At 44.0% G+C, this 22,859-nt stretch overlaps 1 protein-coding gene across 8 annotated transcripts in view; it reads right to left on the bottom strand.

Annotated features, from left to right (window-relative positions):
• The window catches only part of SMARCD3 (SWI/SNF related, matrix associated, actin dependent regulator of chromatin, subfamily d, member 3), a 111,256-nt gene that overhangs the window by 20,965 nt on the left and 67,432 nt on the right, over window positions 1-22,859 (bottom strand). For 7 of the 8 annotated variants that reach the window (XM_055708332.1, XM_055708330.1, XM_055708329.1 and 4 more), the window contains 4 exons: window positions 18,154-18,276; window positions 5,981-6,103; window positions 4,100-4,195; window positions 3,514-3,615 (listed from right to left, as the gene is read on the bottom strand). In XM_055708332.1, the coding sequence (XP_055564307.1) occupies window positions 3,514-3,615; window positions 4,100-4,195; window positions 5,981-6,103; window positions 18,154-18,276 (444 nt within the window). The remainder of the gene's footprint in view (window positions 1-3,513; window positions 3,616-4,099; window positions 4,196-5,980; window positions 6,104-18,153; window positions 18,277-22,859) is intronic. The other variant, XM_027798069.2, reaches the window with a different exon arrangement.

The raw sequence follows: 22,859 nt of genomic DNA on the forward strand, positions 1-22,859 counted from the left end.
ATAGGGAGAATGAAGTCAAGATGATGCTTCTGCTGTTGCTAATAACTGCTCAGCTGCTCAACGAAGTACCTTGGAACCCTGTTTTTCAGTTATGTTCCCACCATTATGCTGCATACAAGAAAATTTACCCAACCACAACTAGTCAACAGAATATATTTCTTCTCCTGACCTCTGTGATACAACTCTTCAACCACCCTGTTCTGCATCTCTAGTAATAAACATTCCTTGGATACTATGGAATTCGGTGCCTCTTCAAGTGTATACCCATATTCAAGTTCAATATTTGCCACATTATTAGGCAAGGATTACTTTGTTGGGTACCAGGTCACCCAAAGCTACTTTTGGAACTAATCAAAACTTAAGGATAAAAGAACATCTATTTTAAAGCATGAGTTTATAATGATGATGAACATAACACTGTCCTAACATTAAAGATACTCACTGGCTATATCAGCATTTCAGTTAGCTCATATGCTCCTTAAAATTAATGAATTTTTACCTCTGCTAACGTAAAACAGAGTGTCTTTATCCCGGGTAAATACTGTTTGCATAGAGGGGGAAAGAGGAGGGCACAGAATGAGTTCTTAAAAGCTATACAACCAAAACGTATCTCAGGCCCACCCATCCAGCCTGTCCAGGTTCCTCTGGATGGCATCCCTTCCCTCCAGTGTGTTGACCACACCACACAGCTTGGTGTTGGCAAACTCACTGAAGTTTGTGCTCAATCCCAGTGTCTGTGTCACTGACAAAGATGTTAAACAGTGCTGGTGCCAGTTCCCTGAGGAGCACCACTTGTCACGGATCTCCACTTGGACATCAGGCCATTGACCACAGCTCTTTGAGTGCAATCATGCAGCCAATTCCTTACCCACCAAGTGGTCCATCTGTCAAATCTGTGTCTCTCCAGAGACAAGGATGTCATGCGGGACAGTGGAGAGTGTCAAATGCTTTGAACCAGTCCAGGCAGGTGACGTCAGTTGCTCTTCCCTCCTCCACCAACGGTGTAATCCCGTCATAGAAGGCCACCAAATTTGTCAGGCATGACTTGCCCTTAGAGAAGCTGAGCTGGCTGTCACAATCAACTCCTTTTCCATGTGCCTTGGCGTAGCTCCCAGGAGGATCTGTTCCATGATCTTGCTGGGCACAGAGGTGGGACTGACTGGCCTGTAGTTTCCCAGGTCTTCCTTATTTCCCTTTTTCAAAATGCGGGTTACGTTTCCCCTTTTCCAGTCAGCGGGAACTTCACCAGACTGCCACGACTTCTCAGATATGATGGATAGTGGCTTGGCCGCTTCATCCACCAGTTCCCTCAGGACCCACGGATGCATCTCATCAGGTCCCATGGACTTGTGCACTTTCAGGTTCCTTAGATGGTCTCGAACCTGATCTTCTCCTACAGCGGGCGGTGATTCACTCTCCCAGCCCCTGCCTTTGCCTTCCATGACTGGGGTGGTGTGAACAGAGCACTTGATGTTGAAGACTGAGTTGAGTTGTTGAGTACCTCAGCCTTCTCCATGTCCCAGGTAACCAGGTTTCCCATTTCCTTTTGGAGAGGGCTCCCATTTTCCCCAGTCTTCCTTATATCACTCACCTACCTATGGAAGCTTTTCTTGTTGCCCTTGATGTCCATGGCCAGGTTTAATTCTATCAGGCCTTCAGCTTTCCTAACCTGGTCCCTGGCTGCTCAGAGAACTTCTCTGTATTCCTTTCAGGCTACTGTCTTTGCTTCCACCCCCTGTAGGCTTTCTTTTTGTGTTTCGAGTTTGTCTGAGAGCTCCTTGTTCATCCATGCAGCCTCCTGGAATTTTGGTTGGTCTTCCTGTTTGTTGGGGCACATGGCTCCTGAGCTTGGAGGAGGCGGATCCTTGAACATCAACCAGCTTTCTTGGGTCCCTCTTCCCTCCAGGGTCTTATCCCATGATACTCTACCAAGCAGATCCCTGAAGAAGCCAAGGTCTGCTCTCCTGAAGTCCATGGTAGCAAGCTTGTTGTGAGCCTTCCTCACTGCCCCAAGGATCATGACCTCCACCATTTTATGGTCACTGCAGCCAAGACTCCTCTTGAGCTTCGCACTCTCCCTGTTGCTGGAAACAAGGTCCAGTATGGCACCTCTCCTCATTGGCTCCTCTATCACTTGGAGGAGGAAGCTACTGCCAATGCACTCCAGGAACTTCCTGGATTGCCTGTGCCCTGCTGTGTTGTCCCTCCAACAGATATCAGGGTGGTTGAAGTCCCCCATGAGGATCAGGGCTTGTGAACATGGAGCTGCTCCTATCTGTCTACAGATGGCCTCATCTGCTCGGTCTTCCTGGTTGGGCAGTCTGTAGTAGACCCCCACTATACTGTCACCTGTCCCTGCCCTCCCTTTAATCCTGACCCATAAGCTCTCGGTAGGCTCCTCATCCATCCTCAGGCAGAGCTCTATGCACTTCAGCTGGTCATAGACAGCTGGTCATTGACATAGAAGGCAACACCCCCTCCTCGTCTCCCCTGCTTGTCCTTCCTAAAGAGCCTGTACCCTTCCATCCCAAGATTCTAGTCATAGAAGCCATTCCACCGCATCTCAGCGATGCCAGTAAGACCACAGCCCTGTAGGTGTGCACACGTCTCTAACTCCTCCTGTTCATTCCCCATGCTACATGTTTGCATAGAGGCGTTGAAGTTGGGCCCCCAGTAAAGCTGACTTACTGCCTGGAGTGGCTGGCATTTCTTTGTGCTGCTCTTCAGGTGCTTAGCCTTACAACAGCATAAGACAGTTTGAAACTGTGCCCACTAACCTCTTTTATATTCTGTCCAAAGGCAAAATATCCTAATTTTGCCTACTGGTTGGTTTTTTTGTTTGTTTCCTGTGACCGGGATCAGGGAACTGATTTGGAAGTATGTTTTGTTAGCTTTCAAATGGATCAGTTCCCTGACTGGTTTGTGTCCAGCCCACAAATAGTGCTAGTACAATACAACTAATAATGACAAAAGAGGTAAAGCAGGAATGCCTAACAAGGCCTAAGAGTAACGGCAAGTCTAACCCTTGCAGGGCAATGTTGTCTCGTGCCAGATTAGGGTGACAGTGTAACCAAAACTTAACAAACCAAGAAAGCTGTGTAGTCTGCTCTGAAAAGAAGGCTGCTACAGCTACACAGCTAGTTCAGGTACCACTAGCAAAAGCCACTCCTTTGAATTTCTGTACAGGACCGCACACATCACCCGCGTGTGACTTATCTGACTATTCTCTAAGAAGCCTGAGGTGGAAATGCATATTCTTTCTGCAGGCAGGCAATAAAAATACTAATTATCATAGTGCCAAGAAAAATAATTGTGTTAGACTATAACAGAAACTTGATGCGTCCCCTTCAAATTTTAAATAATCTGTCAGTTTGGTATTATTCTAACCTCAATGGACTATGTGACATTCTGAGTCCAAGTATATTGTTTTTTGATGTATGTGACAGGATGAATTTGCTCTGTTGCACATCCTCCCAATGGCTGCATTTTCCATGTCAAAAGCAGTGCACTGACCTGGTAGTCCAGCATGAGGAGTAATGTGCACCGCACGCTGACATCGCCAGGTCTTTTTACCTGGAAGCCATCTGTTTCCTGGGTTGTGGGAGTTCTGTGCCACTGCCAAAGGAAGAAGCAAGATGGTCAGTCTTTTTTTCGCTGATGTCCACAGAGGTGCATCATGCACAAAAGCACAGTGCGCCATGCAAGAGAGTAAGACAAGTACAAGCCTTCCACAGATCTTGCCATTTCACAAAAAAAACCACAACAAATGCCCCCCCAAATAATTTCTTGCTCTGCCTTTATGATTCAGCTTTAGTGCACAGTCTCCTCTGCTATTAGTGTGCTTTACTTGTTAGGAAAAAATTGGAACATATTTCACTATTTCATACATTCTGTCCTAAGGTGTGCAGTATCACTACCACGTTTATGTTTTTAGACTACATAGATTCTCTTAGTAAAAAATAATGGAATTTTGAAAACTTTGAAAATACCTTAAATGAGATAATGAATGCAAGGTGACAAACAAGGTAGACAGCAGGCACATAGCCATTTATCTGTGCTACTGCCAGGTTTGTATGCAAAGGGTGCACAACCTTCTTACCTCCACAAGATGGTTGTCAGGTCCATAAAGATCTTTGTCCAGTTCAATAACTAAACTCTTAAAAAAAGACGAAAACTTCCGTTTCTGTTTGCTGAGCTGTACAATCAGAAGAAATATAAATGTTTAAGGCTGCATATATTAGCTTGTGTTCCATGCTTCCTCCTCAGGTTTTCTCTTTCTCTTGAACATTAATTCCTACACAGACCACAAATGTGATCAATCTAATTGAGTCTTCCCTCTGACAAATGCAGGGTAAGATGCAAAAATCTCATCAGTGGTGGAAAACTGCACACTTAAGTGAAGATTTCTATGACTCTCTTAAGTTATTGGAAAGGACTGGCTTCTAATGTGAATGACACCTGTTGGAGCGGGACCAGAGGAGGCCACGGAGATGGCCAGAGGGCTGGAGCCCCTCTGCTGCGCAGCCGGGCTGGGAGCGCTGGGGCTGTTCAGCCCGGAGAAGGGAAGGCTCCTGGAGACCCTGGAGCACCTTCCAGCACCCAAAGGGGCCGGCGAGGAAGCTGGGGAGGGGCTTTTCCCAAGGGCCTGCAGCGCCAGGACAAGGGGGAACGGCTTTGCGCTGAGAGAGGGCAGATGGAGATCAGAGCTGAGGGAGAAATCCTTCCCTGTGAGGGCGGCGAGGCGCCGGCACGGGCTGCCCAGAGCAGCTGTGGGTGCCCCAGCCCTGGCAGTGCCCAAGGCCAGGCTGGACGGGGCTGGGAGCCACCGGGGCTGGGGGAAGGGGGCCCTGCGCGTGGCAGGGGTGGGACTGGGGGGTCTTTAAGGTCCCTTCCAACCCAAACCATTCTAGGATGCTAAGGCCACTGTATACCTTTTATTTGAACAGCTTTGGTTTTTTGATGACTGCTAATTTCTTGGTCTGATTTATCAGATGACGGTAAATTTTACAGATTAATCATACTCTAAGCAATAGTATTTCCTTTTACATTTTGCTTTCCCATTTCCAGTAAACAGCTCTTTACTACACAGCTCATACTGTCTAAGTTAAAAACTAGGAAGTGTCTATAATCACATAATCTGACTTTCCATAGAATGCAGTCCAAAGGATTTCCATTAATTTCTTCTTAATTTCTTTTAGAAAGTCACCGTCCTTTGATTTAAAATTTGCCAGTAATTGAGAAGCTATTTTGTTCCAGTAAAGAATCTTTTTAAAATATATACTCTGATTCCTAAACTGAATTTGTTGAACTTCAATTTTCAGTGTTGTCCTTTGTCGCCCCTTCATACTCCAGCAAGATTACGATTCTGATTCATGTACAGTTATCTCCAGACAGCGAGATGTGCCTTGAAAGCCTTGCCCTCTCCATACATGCACGTTCTCCATCTGTTTATCCTATCAAATACTTAGCTTGTGAGGTCTATTCAAATTGGTGACACCTTTATTGCGAAAGTCCAGTCTTCCCTGAGGAAAGCTAAATCCATCACTGAGGTTTCTGCTAACACTTTTCTTCCATTCTTGCTCTGACCATCCATACATCCTCTTGTCCTTCCTTCTCCTTGTTATCCTACTCTTCACAAGATACGATGTGCGCTGTAAGGCCTGACTTATCACACCTCTCATGACCTGAACCCTGCCATATCTTTTAAGGCAACTGTCTCAGCCCTGTTCTCTCTGCCTCGTACTACTGGTCCTGTGCTTAAATCTGCTCCATTTCTTTCTGCCCTCCCCACCCCTCCCCAACATTCCCATTACTGCCTGATCCCTCACTCCGGCTAGACGCGGTGCCTTCCCAGCACCAACAAGCCAATGCTACCATTCAGAGATATCTTGTCTGAGTTGATGTCCCCAGTGAAGTCTACCACCCCACAGCACGATCTCTAGATTCTTGCCAGCCCCAGTGAAGCACAGGTGAGTCATACATCATCCAGGAGCTTCCCCTCCACTCGCAGCTCCCATGAAGCAATGCTGCCATCAGAGTCATCAGCGTCAGATTTTGCAGGATTAAATGTGTTGGAGATGTAAAGCCTCAGTTTCCGCTTTTGCTGTTATACAAATAGAGAAAAGAAAAGTACATGTCCAGTTTAAGTCCAAGACCTGAGAAGCCACAGGAAAGGTGAGAGTTACACATTTAGTAAAGAATCTGCATGTTTAGTACAGTTGCACCAGGTTATACTAGAATTTAAGATACGGTTATGTATAAGAGAACACACTGAAGAGCTGAGCCTGAAAGTTCCTTTCAAAAACAATTGGCTATACAAACATGCAAAGATCCACTGTAAGCAGAGAAAAACAGCAGGCTGCATGGGCAAGCCCATGAGGCCATACATCCTCTACTTCTGCATTAGGTATTTGAGAAATCATTGTAAGAAAAGTATGATATGATGCCCTTCTGTTCTAGATACTAGCTAGATTGCTAAAACTCAGCTACAAACCTCTTGCTACATGAATGCCTTTCATAGTTGCATCAGTTCAGATTTGTAAATGGCAGTCACCAATACAGCTAATGCTGCAAATGATGTGCCGGGCACATCTCTGCCCAACTTCATTCTACTGTCATGCAGAGCCTGGAAATAACTCTACCTACAAACACACCCCCAAACAGACACACACGCACAGCCCTGCTGCATAACCCTCCTCTTTAACTGCCTTTCACCCTAACCAGACATGTTGCGGGTCCAACTTGCTGTGAAACCCAAGCAGAGGAAGGCACCGTGCTTCACCCCTAACCCAGGTGCTCAAGTCTGAGAGAGATACAATCATGCCTATCTGTTGCCATTTTCACAGGCTATCTAAGACTTCCCCATCACTGTACTGGCTTACAGCTGTATTAATTCCCAGTGCCCTTCTCTGTGCACCATGTGGAAAACCTGGCCATCAGCTCTGATACATGGGTTCCAGAAAAGATATTGCCAAAAATGTCTTTGGGACTCTAATCTCAAATATCTGCTTATAATATAATGATGAAAAGGCTACAGTTGTCAAATTAATGCAGTTAAAACAACCTTCATACAATGTAAGAAAGGAGTAGTCTTGTAAAGCTTTCACACTCACACAGACACACTTATAGGAGAGCAGGAAATCATATACATCAGGTCAGGAAACTAAAAATCTAATATAGCATAGAGAAATGTGGGAGGTAGAGATGTATGGCTGAAGAGGAGCAAGAAAATGACTACATTTTGCCAAATCCAGAGAAGACAGTGACAGAAAGGTTTGATGGAAATGGAGTGTCAATAGCATGCACTGACAGAACAGGATTTTCAGAAGTGCCACGAGTCCAGAAAATGACAGATTGACACAGATGAGAACAGTCAGATAGGTAGAAAAATATTCCTGGAAATCCATACTCTTTTCCCATCCTTTCCTACAGGATTTCTGTTGCTAAAGTGCTCTTTCATTACATAAAATGTTTTTTTTTTTAATGCCCTAGAATCCTTATTTAGTGTGGAGGCCTTGTGAAGGACTTCACATTTCTTAATTCACAACCAAATTAACTTGCACATTTTACGCACAGTTTCTAAATTTTATCCCCACCTGGATTATTTGCAAAACTGTATCTATATACATAAGCAGCTTTTTTCCTAACAGTTCCTCCTAGGTACTCTACTGATATTTCAGGTTTGTATCACTGATTCCATTTCCCTCTTCTTTCGATTTCCAAAGACATTCTCTCCATTCTCCCTCATACCCTGGAAACACCTCTCCTCCTATCTCCCCATAACCAGATAGAACTGTGTCCGTTTCCTCTGGTTTGACATTTCATCACTAAGGTCGTCCTCTGCAATAACATCCTTATTCAAATCTGAATATTTTAGATGTCTTCCTTTCTCCTAGCTTTCAGGCTCGAGCTGCCTTGTACAGTCCACCCAATGCCAAGTAGTCACAACACCTAACTCCACTATGAAATACAAAATACCTCTCTGTGACACTTTGCACTGTTTCCCTTTGCTAACCCCTTACAATTCTTCTTTCAAGACATGCACAAGCCAGATGCAGCTTACATTTTCAGAACTGGTCTCCTGCTGGGTTCCTTACACTTTCCCTGCGCCAAAGTCAGAGTCTGCATATCATTTGTTCGTTTCGCCCACATCTCTCTCTTCTGTTTATGGTGTTTTCTTCTACACAACAAATTCTCTTTCTCAAATTTAATCCTTTCCTCACTGTAACCTCTATAAATCAGCCCACTTTTTCCACACTGTCATCAGAAAGAAACTTGGAATAAGTACGAATAAAAAATCCTAAGTAACGGCTATCTCTAAAGTTATCTTTTGTCCTACTTTCTACATATCTTGATTTTAGATCAAAAACCATTTAGCCTTTGACTCCAACACATTACAGACACTACTGACAACCTGTACATTCTGTGGAATGCTGAGCCTTTAGTCTCTGCTAAGCAAAGACGTTCTATCCAACAAGCAAAATGTGTAATGTGCACCGTGGGGGTGGTCTTCAAATTTTGGCCCAAAAGGTACTGCAAATCTGCAGCTCTATTAAGGCAGTGATCATCTCCCAAATGCAACCACAGGATGATCCTTCCTTCTGACTCATCAGGAAATCAGTCAAACAGGGCAACTGCACAGCTGCAAGAGGACCCCAACACCAAATGGGCTTTAAATCTAATTAAAATCTTTTTATTAGAACACAAAGCAGAATAAGGGAACATAAAGAAGGAAAACTCACATTTGTCAGGTAAAATGGAATAAATAAAATGAAAAACAAATTAAAAAAAGGTTTTGTAAACCAAATTTTCTCTGCTCACATGTCCTTGAAAATGGTTCATTTCTTCAGCCTTGCTCTTATTCCAGCAACTCTGTGATTTCCGGGGTTGCAGAAAACTCTGTAGGGTCATTTCTGGGGAAAAACAGAGAATCCTCTCTATTTATTCCTTAAGATCCAACTGTGTTTGTGCTATTGCCTTCTCTCAGGAGACTCCAAATCTCTGCTTTTTCTTCCAGCTTTTAACTCAACAAGGCAGTCTTTTGTTCTTGTTGCCTTGCTGACTGCCCTGCCCTGCACTCCAGCTGGCACAACCTCCCCCTCCCTCTGAGGGCTCTACCAGGCCAAAAGCACCTTAGGATGTGACAAGCCTTCCTTTCAGGTGCCAGCCGTCCCAATTGCAGTAACTCTAGTCCTGGCCTGCAGACTGCATCTGGATCTGCCAAAGATGTTCTGGTAGGCAGTCTAAAAAACAGTGAAAAAGGTATTTGGCCATGAACACTGCCTGAACAGCCAAACAAGTCCTCTGTACAGTGCCGTACTGATCCAGAAACACTGAAACCTCCACAACTACCTTTCTGAAGCTGCTGCCAAGATGCCAACTTCCTATTTGCTCCCTTATGAGTTGCTGCTCCATTTTTTCCTTCTTTCTGTCCTTCCCAGAACTCCCACTACCACCTCTTCCTTACACATGCCTAGTGTTAACCAGCACCACTGCACCCTTGGGAACAGCTCTGCTCAAGACATTCTGGGAGGCGGACTATCTCACCTTCCAGTTCCAGGAACTAGACAAGCGCACTGTAACTTGCCCTACGTACACTTAGCACCAACAGTGGCAACACACACTCTGAGCAGTGGCATGTAAAGAAAATATGTGTAGTAATCTCCAGCAACACATCTGAACCATAGCTCTACAAATGCACGTTTTCTTTGGACCACAATGACTTTTCTCCTGGCAGCTGTGAGTCACTACCAGCTCACCTGACGAAGTAAGATCCTGGCAGAGATCCAAGAGTATCATCTGAATCTCTCCTGAAGGGATCCACCCAGTAACAACTTCACACTCACAGCTATATTGTTATCGTAAGGATGTCCAGCCTTGGAAAACATCACCTTGGAGATGATACAGAGAAAATATTGAGCTCAAGGAAGAAGAGCACCAAAATGGTGCTGGCTGGGGTTTTATAGCCACTACACAGTCCATAAAGTCTCCTTGGCTGAAGACACCCACCCAAAATCACTGCACTCAGTTCACTTATCAGTACTCCTGGGTTTCACAATAATGCCAAGTTTATACCCAGAAGGCTCTGAGAGTGAGGTATTCTTCCATCTCCCAGTTGAACTCCATCTCATCCAGGCAGGAAATGGTAACAACACCAGTTATGTGCAACTTGGTTATTTTGCAGATTAAATACAGCAGTGCAATATACTTGGGCAAGAAGCCACTGCCCTTCAATAGATTCTGCAAATTTCTTAGCAATGCATATTGTAGCACTGATCTAAAATCTATTCTCCTGTTTGTATGGTGGCTTCTCAGAGAACAGAAAAGCAAGCCACCAGAACCTGTGGCCTTGTTTTCTACTGGTATGATCCTCAGTAGCTTAGAGCAAAAAATAAAGGGAAAAACTGCAGCTCCAGGGCAAGAAGAAGGCATCACATTTCATCTCTTCAGACACTGGAACTCTACTACCCACAAAGACAAAGCTCAGCAGGGCGGAACTTCACAGAGACTTGATCAACGTTGTGAATCAAATAACCTCTTGTCCAAAAATCAATAAATGCTTAATCTGCTTATTCTCTTAAGTGTAAGATTGTCTTCAGCACAATGAACACGACATAGCAGTCATATTAAAAAGAAAAGCCTTCCCCAAAAAGCACTGAATTACACTTACAATTTCTTCTTGAGAAAAAGAAAAGGAAAAAAGAAGCATATGTGACAGAAAACTGGTCATGTCAGCGATGAACTGCTGCAAAGGTCTCAGCTACAACAGCAGCACAATTGGCAGGAGAGTTCATGTGGAATGAAACAGATTTAAACAGGAGGCTGACAGGAATGCTGGAGCAGCAGAACTACAGCTTTTTCCCTAAGTTCTTCAATGTCATCTTCACACAAATCAATACAGCTTTAAGTTGAAGTAAATGGGTGAAAAGCTGGAAATCCATCAAATTCTTCAGAAAACTACCTCTGCTTTATAGTGCTGCATTTTTTTTTTCAGTTTCCATTAGCATTAAACCCCTAAGAAGTCAACTCGGAAACTAAGCATCTAAAGATAATGACGATCTGCGTGATATCCCCAAGACACACCTCCATCGACTGCTGAAGTTAGTTTCCTTCAGTGAACTCTCAGGCAGGACACAATACCTCCAGGACCCCTCCAGGGAAGTTGTGCTCTGGATTTCAAACAAATTAACTAAGTTATCAGCAGACAGTCTGTTGCTGACTGAACCAAGGAAATCTGGCTGCTAATCCTATGACTAATATTGTGTTAAGAGCTCTCTGTGTGCATCTTAAGGATGGATTTCTGTGTACCTCAACACAGCATAAAAAGCACAGGAAAGATTAAAATCTGCTTCTGTCTTTGCATACACAGTAACTGTTTCATGGTCTCAGAAAAACTTTTTAGGAAGCAAAAAGAACAGTGGAAGATAAAGTAGCATGGAGCCTAGAAACCAGGAGACAAAGAACAATGACCATTAACAAGTGTTCAAGTCTGACCATTATAAAAGCATCAAATTAAACAGAGAGTGTCCATATCAGAACTGGAATATAGAGGTATCACTCACTCAGAGTAGTGGTAGATTTTGTCAAAATTTGTAAAAGAAACAAAATCAGTTAGGTAACTCATGACAACAAAAAGATGGACAAGAACTTAGAAATGGCCAACCCAAAGCAGGAAAATCAGTGACTTGGTAGAATATACAAGTATCATGAACACTAAAAGAAACTACTCAATATTTAGTGAGTTCAAAATTGCACCAACTCATGAAATACACCTGTATACAGTTCTATAAAAACTTCTAAAAAAAGACATCTCAAAAAAAAGACAAACAAATCTTATAGAGGAATAAAATGGAGAATAGTATGCACAATACTCCATAAAATCAGTTTATTTGGCAGACTATACTGTCTCGGGAAGAGGATTGGGAGGTGTATATTGACAGGTTACATGAATAGCTGGGAGCACTGAAAAATTCTTTCTATACAGTGATAGGGAGGACTCAATATTTTTACCTAAGAAAAGAGAACATTGAAAACCTGAAAGACGTACTTAAAATATGGGCTGATCTAAAGAAGGAGATTAGGTATTTGTATTTTCCTTATCTCACCATCCACGAAGCAGAATACACAAAATTATGCCACAAGACCATAAATTCAAACCTGATCAATGGAAGTATGTCATGTATGCTACACGAAGCATCATGAACAACATGTTAACCCACGGAACTCACTGTCACAGAACACAGATTTAGAACTTACAGGTTTTTAAGCCAAAAGAGACTTTATTGTCCTGTTCAATTTCCTGTGCAGCACAGACTAATCACTCATCAAACAGGGCAGTTCTTTTTAAAGGACATTCAGCACTGACTTAGAAGACCTGACATAATGAAAAATGTATTACATCTCTGATATCTTACTCTAGCAGCAATAAACATGGACATTAATCAGTATTAACTGGTCTCTTTTTGAACCACCACCTGTCGGACCAAAACCAAGAACTCTTTAAAAAAACCCAAACAAACAAACAAAACCAGCAAAAAAACAGGGAAGCGGTTGGAGTGGCTGTATTATGTACAGATCCCAGGAATATTGTCGTATCAATAGATGAGAATTTTAAGAGATGTCAGACCTTTCTGTCTTAATATAAACTGATCTCCAATTACTGGAATTTAGGTGTACAGTCACCTACAGTTGGAAGGGTTTCTGGCACCTTCCTATGAAGTATTTAGCACCAGAACAAATTACCCAGAGAGGCTGTGGCATCTCCCACCTTGGAGATACTCAAAAACCATCTGGACATGGTCCTGGACACCGAGCTCTAGGTGGCCCTGCTTGAGTAGGGCCATTGGGCAAGATGCCCTCCAAAGGTCCCTTCCAACCTCAATCAATCTGTGATCCTGTTACTGGTCACTGTTAGTAAGGACACAGATCCACACCAGCCTCATAACTCCTGTTGCCACTGCATGTGGGAGAGGGAGGGTGATTAGCCAAGATATAGTCACGTTCTCATCAAACAGTTAAGCTAGTTTGTGATGGCTGAAGAATGCACATGTACTTTGCCTGTTTGTGTTGAGGCCAAGGAACTTGCTGCCCAGTGGCTTGATTCAGTCCTAACCAGTTAAAAGCAGTGTGTAGTACGGTAAGGCTGCAGGCACAGCCCCTGACAGTGAGTAACTATCCAGGCAGCAAGCCAGCTGGGAATGCTGTAACACATGTTGGTGTGGTCCCATTAGCAACTCAGTCCTCTCAATAATAATGTGTAAGAACTGCCAGATCAGTCCAGAGAAGACAACCTGGCAACTCCTAGGGCCAAGTTCAGGACTGTCCAAAAGGAGGTGGGCTCACCTAAAGCCCACTGACTCTGAGATGACCCTCAAAGACTGGGTAGCTGCAGATCAATACACACGTTAAGGCTAAGGATGGTAAGGCAACCACAAGCCATGACTCAACTCTCCCAATATATAACTGCATACTAACTGGAGCATGTATCTGTTGCCAGACTGATCTCCTCACACTAGGGAAACTGTAAGCTATTTGGCTTTTCTTAATTTTGTAAATTTTATGGTTGATGATTAAAGATGAGAAAATTCCTGATAAAATTCCTTCAATAAATTGTTTTGTTTAAATTGAAATTGCCATAAGTTCTCTTTTGCCTTCAACATATTTCTACTTTAAATGGCTTGTGCAGACATTTCCCCTGAAGAGCTTTAAAATACCTTCTCAAAACCACTGTAGTGCTTGATGGAGTACACCGATGGGCCCCAGGGTCACTGAGCTGGCAGCAACGTAAGTCCAGATCACAGGTCCGTATCATGTAATGCTTTTCAGAACCCATGAAGATACAATTTCAAAATGAAATCTTTTTTTCTCCTCCTTGATTTGGAGGAATTTTGCTTCTCTGACAATTCTAATTTCAAGCATAACATTTATTCAGTCACCTTCTCCCCATTCATTCTTGTGCCAGCATTGTCCTTCAACCTAAATATCAATATTTTTCTTCCTCTCTAGCTAAAAGGAAGCCACTGCCAGTCCCTCTGAATTATTTTTGTGTTCACACATAACAGCCAAGCAACATTCACAAATGTCCTTTCCTTTCCCTAGATTGTTCTAGAAGTTCTTTTTTCACATGATCATTCTAGTTTGAACTGTTCATTTTGAGCACCGATGACACTATTCCAGCTTTAACAACCAGATGAGATGTCACTAGGGTCTTCTGCAGGAACACTAGAACTTCTCTGTTGCTACAGGGAATTCAAGCTACTGACCTGTCCAAAGATATTTTCTCTCAGTCACATCATATTAAATATAAGATTGTTATTACGAAAATAACAAACCGCACCTTTAATGATGTCAAATCAGCTGGAAACTATTGTATAGCAGAAATCCCTCCAACTAATCCCAGCCAGCACCAAGACCAGCATGATAATCACAGAAAAGGAAGCACGCTGCCCATGGGCCACAGACCTCAAAATGCAGAGGGGAATCTACAAAAGCTAAAAAGTGACAGAGCTGCCACTGCTCTCAGTCACCTTAAATTTTCTTGAGTAATCTCCACCTCTTTCTCTGTAACATCCCACGAAGAATGAACAACATGCTTTGCTCAAGTTGGGGTAAATGATACCTACTGCATTTATTGGTTGAAGTGAGTGCAGGTTTGACTCCAGGAGCTCAATGACAGCAGGGTTCATAGTATGACACAAAAATCTACACAAATTGTTCGTTCTTCTGCCCCTAAGAATACCCTGTGAATATTCAAGGTTCAGAACAAATACATGGAAAAGATGAGAGTCTCTTAGAATAGCAGTACTGCAGAGCTCAGTTACGAGGTGCTGCGGACGCAAGGCATACCGGGCAAAAACCCCCAGTCATGCCTGAGAGGGCAGAGGATCAGGTAGAAACCTTAGTGTTCCAGAAGAAATTTACATTCCCTTCTGCCAACAACCCAACAGCAATTCCTCAGTCATCTTAAAACCTGAAAGCAGGGAATGAATCTCAATTTACAATACCCAGCAGAAAGACATCATGATTGTATTCAGATGCTACTACTCTTTTTTAACCTAAAAATGGAGAACCTGGGAGTAAATAATTTAGTCTGAGGAACTGCAACTACACACAGGTCTAGCGAACTCAATGTCCCACACTAGTTCACTGTGAAAAAGTGACAGTCCCTGGACCATAGTGTCTGATTTGGGTGAAACCAAACTACTGTCTGTGGTGCCAGGGCTTGGAGTCAAAGCCTTGCTTGTCAGATGGGTCACTAGATGACCTTCTTTCAGCCAGGTGACCCCTGATTCAAACCTTGGGATGAAAATAATCTCAGTCTTAAAACCATGTTTATGTCCACAACTGACTATAGTTATCTCAGGCTTAGACAGTGGAGAGAAATAGGCACCTTTTATGGCATGATTTATCTATATTCTTCTAAATGTCCACTTCTGTATGAGAAGAACCCTGAACTCCATTGCCTACACTAAATAAATCCCTCAACTCTAAAGGGAACCTAGAGTGATGAGCTTACTTGTAAATAAATATGACATAGATGCTATACTCAGCTGAACAAATCCCACTCCCGAAGTCCACCATGGCCCTAGCTGTCCGGATTTTCAGTAATGCATTCTTCTTTAATGACTCTACTCGTCTGCAGTTGAGCCATATGGCTTCTGTTTCCTTCAGGCCACAGAGCTTGCTATATCTGTACCTTTAGCCACACTGCACTCAAACTGCCCTTGTCTGCCTGAATCCCTCCTAAAAAGTCCTTTCTGGAATTCTGAGCACATGAGCAGGTGGGTCTTCCATAATGTCTGTGCAAGGACTCTTGCAATGAGTCATGCAGCAAATGCCACTCTGTGGACATGGAATTCTAAAAATCTTGCAATGGTTGTAGCCCAAGAACATAGAACTGACAGAAGAGGAGTAGAGAACACACTAGTGCCCAACAGGCAGGAAAAAGACAAGGCAGGACCTAGACTGGAAAAGCTGGCAGCTGAGCAGGGCTGCTGACAGTGGCAAAGTGAGCCAGCAGGTGGTGAAGGCCATTTCCCCGCATTCAACCAGCCTCGCAGCCCCAAGGTCTCCTTGCTTTCCAAGCAATCCCACAGCTGTCGTCTGTTTCAACAGTGCAACTGTTCACAGAAGATCCAAGCAGGATCAACAGGCCCAGCATATTTTATGCACTGCCCACAACCTAAAGTACTTGAAACATTTCCCCCTAAAATTTCTCAAGAATAATTAGTCTTCAGACATAAAAAACCAGCCTGAGCAACACCAGACCATATGTCTGTGGTTCCCAAAGACTCTTTCTAGCTACAACTCAATCACTGTGAGCAATATGATAACTGCAATTACAACTGATAATGCTGAGCAGTCCTGCATATTACCTACACATCAGCACAGACCTCACACAAATTTAAAGCTTTCTGAGGATTACAAACCCAGTTTGGGAACCACTGTTTTAAGGCAAATATTTACAAATTACAAGAGCTTTGATAAAAGATGGAAATGCAGAGATAACTTTTATTGCTGTTACCAATGCTCCAGCTATAATAAAATTAAAATACTTAACATCAGAACAACACAAATTTGTCTAGGCTTAGCTGTGTTTTGACAGGTCTTGAATTTCACAGCTGCTACATGCTAAGTCTAGACATGAATTTGAAAAACATCTGTCTGATCATTCTTTAGATGTTAGCTAGCTGAGTAACTGACAGTTAAAATGTATTTGCTGAGCCCTAGATGGAAACAGAATTTTCTGTCTGCAGTTTCTTTAGTGTTGTGCCTCCTATACCCTTCCCCTTTACAGGCCTTGAATATCCCCACTGTACAGCTCAGAGCTGCGACCTCATGTACTGGCCAATTCCTCAGGTAAAGAATTTGCCACAGAATAAACAGCTTCCTGCAGATTTATGAATGCAAGTCTAAGTCTTCAATTACTTTCAAACATGGCCAAGTTCCTAGCTGGTTTAAAACAATGGTATTCTACCCATATTAAGAAGTTAAGCCAAATTATTCCTTCTGAGAGTCCAATCTAGTATATACAACACTTTTTGACTACAAACTTGTAATTTAAACCATCCACACTTCAGTTTCTATCTATAAAATATGTATGTTAGAGGAATTTCATTTCTTCCATTTCCACGCCCCCCCCCACCTCCTTTTCCTATGTATCGCCTGGAAAAACATTAGAGGTAACAGCCTCCCACATCTTATGCAGATACCTGTACAGTGACAAACAGAATGGAACCTCAATCTTAGTTGGGCTGATTCCCATTACTGTGGTACAGACAAGAATGATAGCTTTACTTCACAGTAGACATATAGCTACAAACTCTTCATACTACAGGATTTACTACATGAATGAGTATGAGCATTCAATACAGTCACAAGAACTGAAATTTAAGACACGAAAAATAATTCTTCACAACAAGAGTGGCCAAACACTGGAACAGACTGCCTAAAGTGGCTTTGAAACCTCCATTCTTAGAGACTTTCAAAATTCAACAAGGCAAGGCCTTGACAACCCTGTTTTGAGCAGGAGGTTGAACTAGATGACTTCCACAGTTCCCTCCCACCTAAACTTTTTCATGCTTCAGTTGAATAGACTCAGAAAATTTAGAAAAAGATCATTTCAGTAGGATATTATGAACAGCAAAGTGCTAGACTTGATCTAATACAATTTGCAGAAAATGTCATCCATTCTTTTCTTATATGAATCATCTTTTTACAGACTATGTAAATGTGTACATTTCTGCAGGATCTTTTAACGATTTTTCTGTAAGTAATTCCTCCCATTATACATTGTGTTATTCCACAAGTTTGGCTTTTGACTGAATTAATCTCTTCAGCATAGCCCCCTAGTCTCTTCATTTCCTCTTTGTAATCATTCCAATGCAAAATTCCAAAACCAGTGTTTACTTATCCAAAAGCTGTTATTCCCCTTATTAAAGGCTTTCAGAAGCTAGAACTGGTAGAATCCACAGAATCTTTTCCACCACTTTTCCATGCATGCTGCTCCCCAGCTGCTTATTCTTAGGATCTTTGTCTGACTTGTTTCAAAATAGCTCTCTTAACATGACATTTGCTGCAAAGATCACTCTACCATTTCATACAAGGATCATTTCTTTCCCCCCTAACTCAAACCACAATTTTTTCATGACATACCTTCATTGGCCTCTTCAGTGCTTCCTGAATATCCACACGCTTCCGCATTATGGTCTGGTCTAGTTTGCGTTCAAAGGCCAACAGATCCATGTAGGCCTGCGACTCAGGAACCAGCTCCCGGATCTGAGAAGGAAGCAAGGAATATCCAAGCACTGGAAACAAGCACCTCCCGTGTTCCAGAGCAGTAACACTGCCGCCTGCTCAGCCCTCGGGCAGACATGCCCTGAGGGGCTATCCCCTCCCCAGCCCTCGGGCAGACATGCGCTGAGGGGCTATCCCCAAGACAGCAGCTTCCAGCTGGTGGGGCAGGTCTCAGTGGCAGGGCACAAGCCTGTGACTGGAAAGCCAGAGCACAGGACTAATGCTAACAAACCCTGGAAGTTCCCAGCTGGACCCACACCAGGGCTGCTTGCTTCCAAGTCAGGCTTAACTACAAGCAGCCTGGGAGCCACTGCCCTTGGCAATCCAAGTGCATCAAATTTGCCCTACAAACATGCTGCATGTCTCTAGACTAAAAATAAAGGGGGTGGGGGTGGGGTGGGGGTTCATCTTGACTTTTGAGAAACAAGTGTTACCCATCTGAAGTAAAAACTGCCATTTAGGAAGCCAGCCTTTGTCCACACATCTTTCTGGCTGAGGTGGAACTCACCTTCACATCACAAAGTTTTGACGTGACCAGCTACGAGGCGCCAACTTACAGTCTTGCCAACTTTTATTGGTATTTTCATACATTAGCTAAACTACCTTAGTTCTATTAACAAACCCCCTCTTTATTTTCCCTCTTCCAGAGACGTTAGCCGTGAGGTGCTACAAAGCAGGTTAGGAGGAAGACCTAACAATCTGAGCTTAGAAACGGGCAAGTATACCCTTACACAAAAAAGTCAGTTCTTAATTGGCAGTAACTCATGCAGGCAAATCACACAATAAATTACTTACAGTTCTAAGTAATTAAAATAAATCTACGTGACTGCCTGGTCTATTTCTATGATGTTCACTCTAGGTTTCACCTATATAACTAAAATATTTAACTGTTAGAATACTTCTTTTCTATAGGAATTAAAAGCCAGCTGGTATTCCCATTTTGCTTTAGAATCAGAAGTCTACCATTTTAATTTGGCATAAGACACAAACACCTACATGAGAGACACCAGGCGTACACACCTCTTCATTATGCTGTGCAAGGACAGAAGAGCTATTGTATGAGGTCATCCCAACAGTCATCTATCCTAGTATTGTGTCTCTGACAGCACTTGAAAGTTGTTGCCTTTTAGTACCTACAACAGTGTTGCAGAATCTCAGCAGGCGGTGTGTGAAGAAGTACCTCCTTCTGCTCATTCTGAACCTGCCCTCTGTGAGCTTCATTTGATGCCACCTTCTGGCATAGCTGGAGCAGCAGTGGGCAGGCATTCCACATGCACCTCCTCCATACTACTCACATATTTCAGAGTTTTTTTATCATCCCTTTCTTATATTTTTCTTTTCAAACCTGAAGCAGAACACTTTCTCTCTTCTGTATTTAGACTGATCGAGACTACCAAATAAATGTCTCTTTCAACCTTATTTGTTTGTTTCAAGACGCTAGAAGACTTGCTCTATTTACAGCAGGACTGATGCTTTGGAGAAGCGAAAACCGTGGAGCCAAAACTGTTCAGCTTTAACTGAACCACTATGTTTTTAACTGCTTGCATTCTTTCACAAAGTCTTAGTATCAGCAGAATAATAAAAGAACATGAAAGTTTTCAGGAGCAAAGCACGAAGAGCAAGCATTGCCCTGGAAACATCAAGGAGTTGCCAGACAGCTTGCAGAATCGAGGCAGCTAGGTAATGCTTCTTCCCCACAGTGAATACAAATCTTCAGACTCAACAAAATACCCCAAAAGCTTTTGTCCTGTCCCACACAGGAGAAAAGAATCTTCAGTTCCTTCCACAGAGGAAATTAATCATGCAGTCAATTAAAATTCTGCACCCAGAACATAGTTTCAGTCTTTTAACTCCATGTTCCACCATGGTCAGTTCATGAACTCCTCGGCACACCATGAAGCAGGGAGCTGGCCTACACAGCCCTCAAGATGAAGCACACACTACAGCTGGAATACAACCTTTCCAACTGGTCCACTGTGTACTGGACCCAGGATCTAATGAAATTTCTGTAGTTCGTAGAAGCAGCAATAATCTTCAATAAATATTTATATTCCATGCTTTTACATCTTTCACCACATGAAAGTGAAAGGGTATTTCCTATTCCATTCCTATAATGAAACTGGATGTTAAGCGTCATAAGATGTTAAGAAGGCATAAACTCTAAAATCAGCTAACAAAGATACTACTGCACTGAACAAAATTCCTTGAACTGCAAACAGCTGCAGGTTGGGAGAGTACTGGGAAGAAGAATCATACTTGCCTGTGTCTGTACTCTTCTCTAGGTATGTGTTACGGTCACTGTGAAGATGGCATACCAGGCTACATCAAAGTTCCACTCAGGCCAGTTTGGCTGCTCTTACAATCTTTTGCTTTCTCACCTTACTACTGCAATAACCTTCTGAAGCCAAGACAATGTTTCAGTTTCATACACTTTCCCAATTTCCCCTCAAGAAAAACTGAAAGGGGGACCCAGCAGTATGATATCACGAGGAATAATTTTCTTTTTCTTTCTGGTACACCTAAGCTCAGAAAGATAAAGGTACTCTTACACTCCAAGGTTCTCTGACACTCCAGCCAGTAGCACATAATTATTTTTTTCAGTTTTTGCCACAAATAACTGAACCCCAGTTAATGTGGTGTTTGTGTGATAAGGATCTGTGCAGCCTGTCTAATAATTCCTTCTTGTATGGCTTGCCCTAACTGAAGGGTTCACAGCTCCACACAACTGCCCTCTCTTCTTCTACAAAAGTACTAACTATAATTGTGTAACAGGTATTTCAGGACATGAATTCTACTTCCTGGCCTTTATCTATTTCTAGAAACTACAAAAAACTCCTAGAAGTAGCATCTCATCATCTGATGCCTTGAAGCATGTATGTACAAACTTATCTTAGAACTATAAGGATAAATGGAATAGATTATCGTTAACATAAAGAGGATGGTGTGTTTCTAGAGGCTGGTTTGGTTTTCTTCCCCCTTGTGAAAATTCAAATGTTTCAAAATTGTATAAATTAGCAAGAAGAGTTTATTAATAAATCATGCAATTTTAGTCATCCACTGTGAGGGCAGGAGCACTGGCCACAGCCACTGCAGGAGATTCCTGCATTGGACTGATGACAGGTTCTTGACATGGGTGATGGACAAGCCAGCAAGGGGAGGTGCTCTGCTGTCCTGTTACTCACAAAGAAGGAAGAACTGGTTGGGGATGTGAAGGTTCAGGGCAGCCCTGGCTGCAGCACCCATGAGGAGGCAGAGTTTGCAGTCCCGAGAGAAGCAAGCAAGGCCTGGGCTTCCAGAGGGGAGGTTTGGGCTTGTTCAGGGATCTGCCTGGAAGGATCCTACAGGACAGCGGGGATCCCCGGGGGACAAAGGGGCTCAGGGAGGTTGGCTGAACTCCAAGGACAACCTCTCCAAAGCAAAGGGGAATGACCGGATCAATGCACGGAAAGCTGGGTGGGCCTGGCAGGAGGCCGGCAGGGTCAAGCAGTGAATTCCTGACTGGCCTCAAGGCAAGGAGGGAGCACAGGGAGGCGTGAGCAGAGTGGTCAGCTAGCGGGAGCAGCGTAGCGGTGCCCGAGCACACAGGTGAGAAATTAGGGAGGTCTGAGCTCAGCTGGGATTGAACCTAGGGATGCATGTGCCGGGCAATGGGAAAGCCGCCTGCAAGCAGCCCAGCAGCAGAAGGCACGCAGAGGAAAAGCCAGGCCAGGGTCTGGTTCTGCCGCTCGTGTCAAAAGCCAGGGAGGAGGCTGAGGTACTGGGCGCTGTCCTCACCCCGTTTCTGCCAGCAAGCCCGTCTGCGGGCCACCTGGGTGCCTCTGCCAGTGCCCGAGGCAGGGGAGCATGGCTGTGCAGGGGCCTGCCAGGCTGCGGCAGCTCAGCCCTATGAAGCTCAGCAAAGGCAAATACCAAGCGCTGCTGCTGGGCAGAGCGGCGCTGTGTGGCAGGACCAGCGGGTGTCAGGTGGCGGAGGCAGTTTGGCAGGAGAGGACCCGGGGGCCCTCATGGACAGCAAAGGGAGGGCGGGCTGCAAGGTGAGCCAGCTGCAGAAGGGGCTGCTAGCACAAGCACTGCTGTCGAGTCCACGAAGGAGGCTGTTCCTGGCCACGCTGCACTGGTGAACGTGCACCTGGACTTGTGGGCACCGGCCACCCAGAGGTGACGCTCAGCAGAAGGGCCAGAGAGGACAGCCAGGACATGGCAGGGCTGGAGCACACGCCTGCTTGGAGAAGCTGCAGGAGCTGGGTTTGTTCAGCCTTGAGAAGAGGAAAGGGAGGTCTTTCTGGGGAGTGCAACCGCCCCGTGGGGCGGCGAGGGAAGGACGGAGCCGGCCTCCCCTTGGAGGTGCACAGCAGCAGCGTGGGAGGGCAACACGAGCTCACTGCGATGTGGGCAACCAACTTGGTATAAGGAGCCATTTTGCTTGTTTGGTTGGTTGGCTTTAAAACCATGATGGTATCAAAACACTGGAACAGGCTGCCAAAAGATGCTGTGCAACATCCACCCCTGGTTGGAGGTATTCAGAACCCAAGCTTACTTTCTGGTTACCGGGGCCTAAACAGTTG

Source organism: Falco cherrug, chromosome 4, assembly GCF_023634085.1.
Source record: "Falco cherrug isolate bFalChe1 chromosome 4, bFalChe1.pri, whole genome shotgun sequence".
Taxonomy (NCBI): domain Eukaryota; kingdom Metazoa; phylum Chordata; class Aves; order Falconiformes; family Falconidae; genus Falco; species Falco cherrug.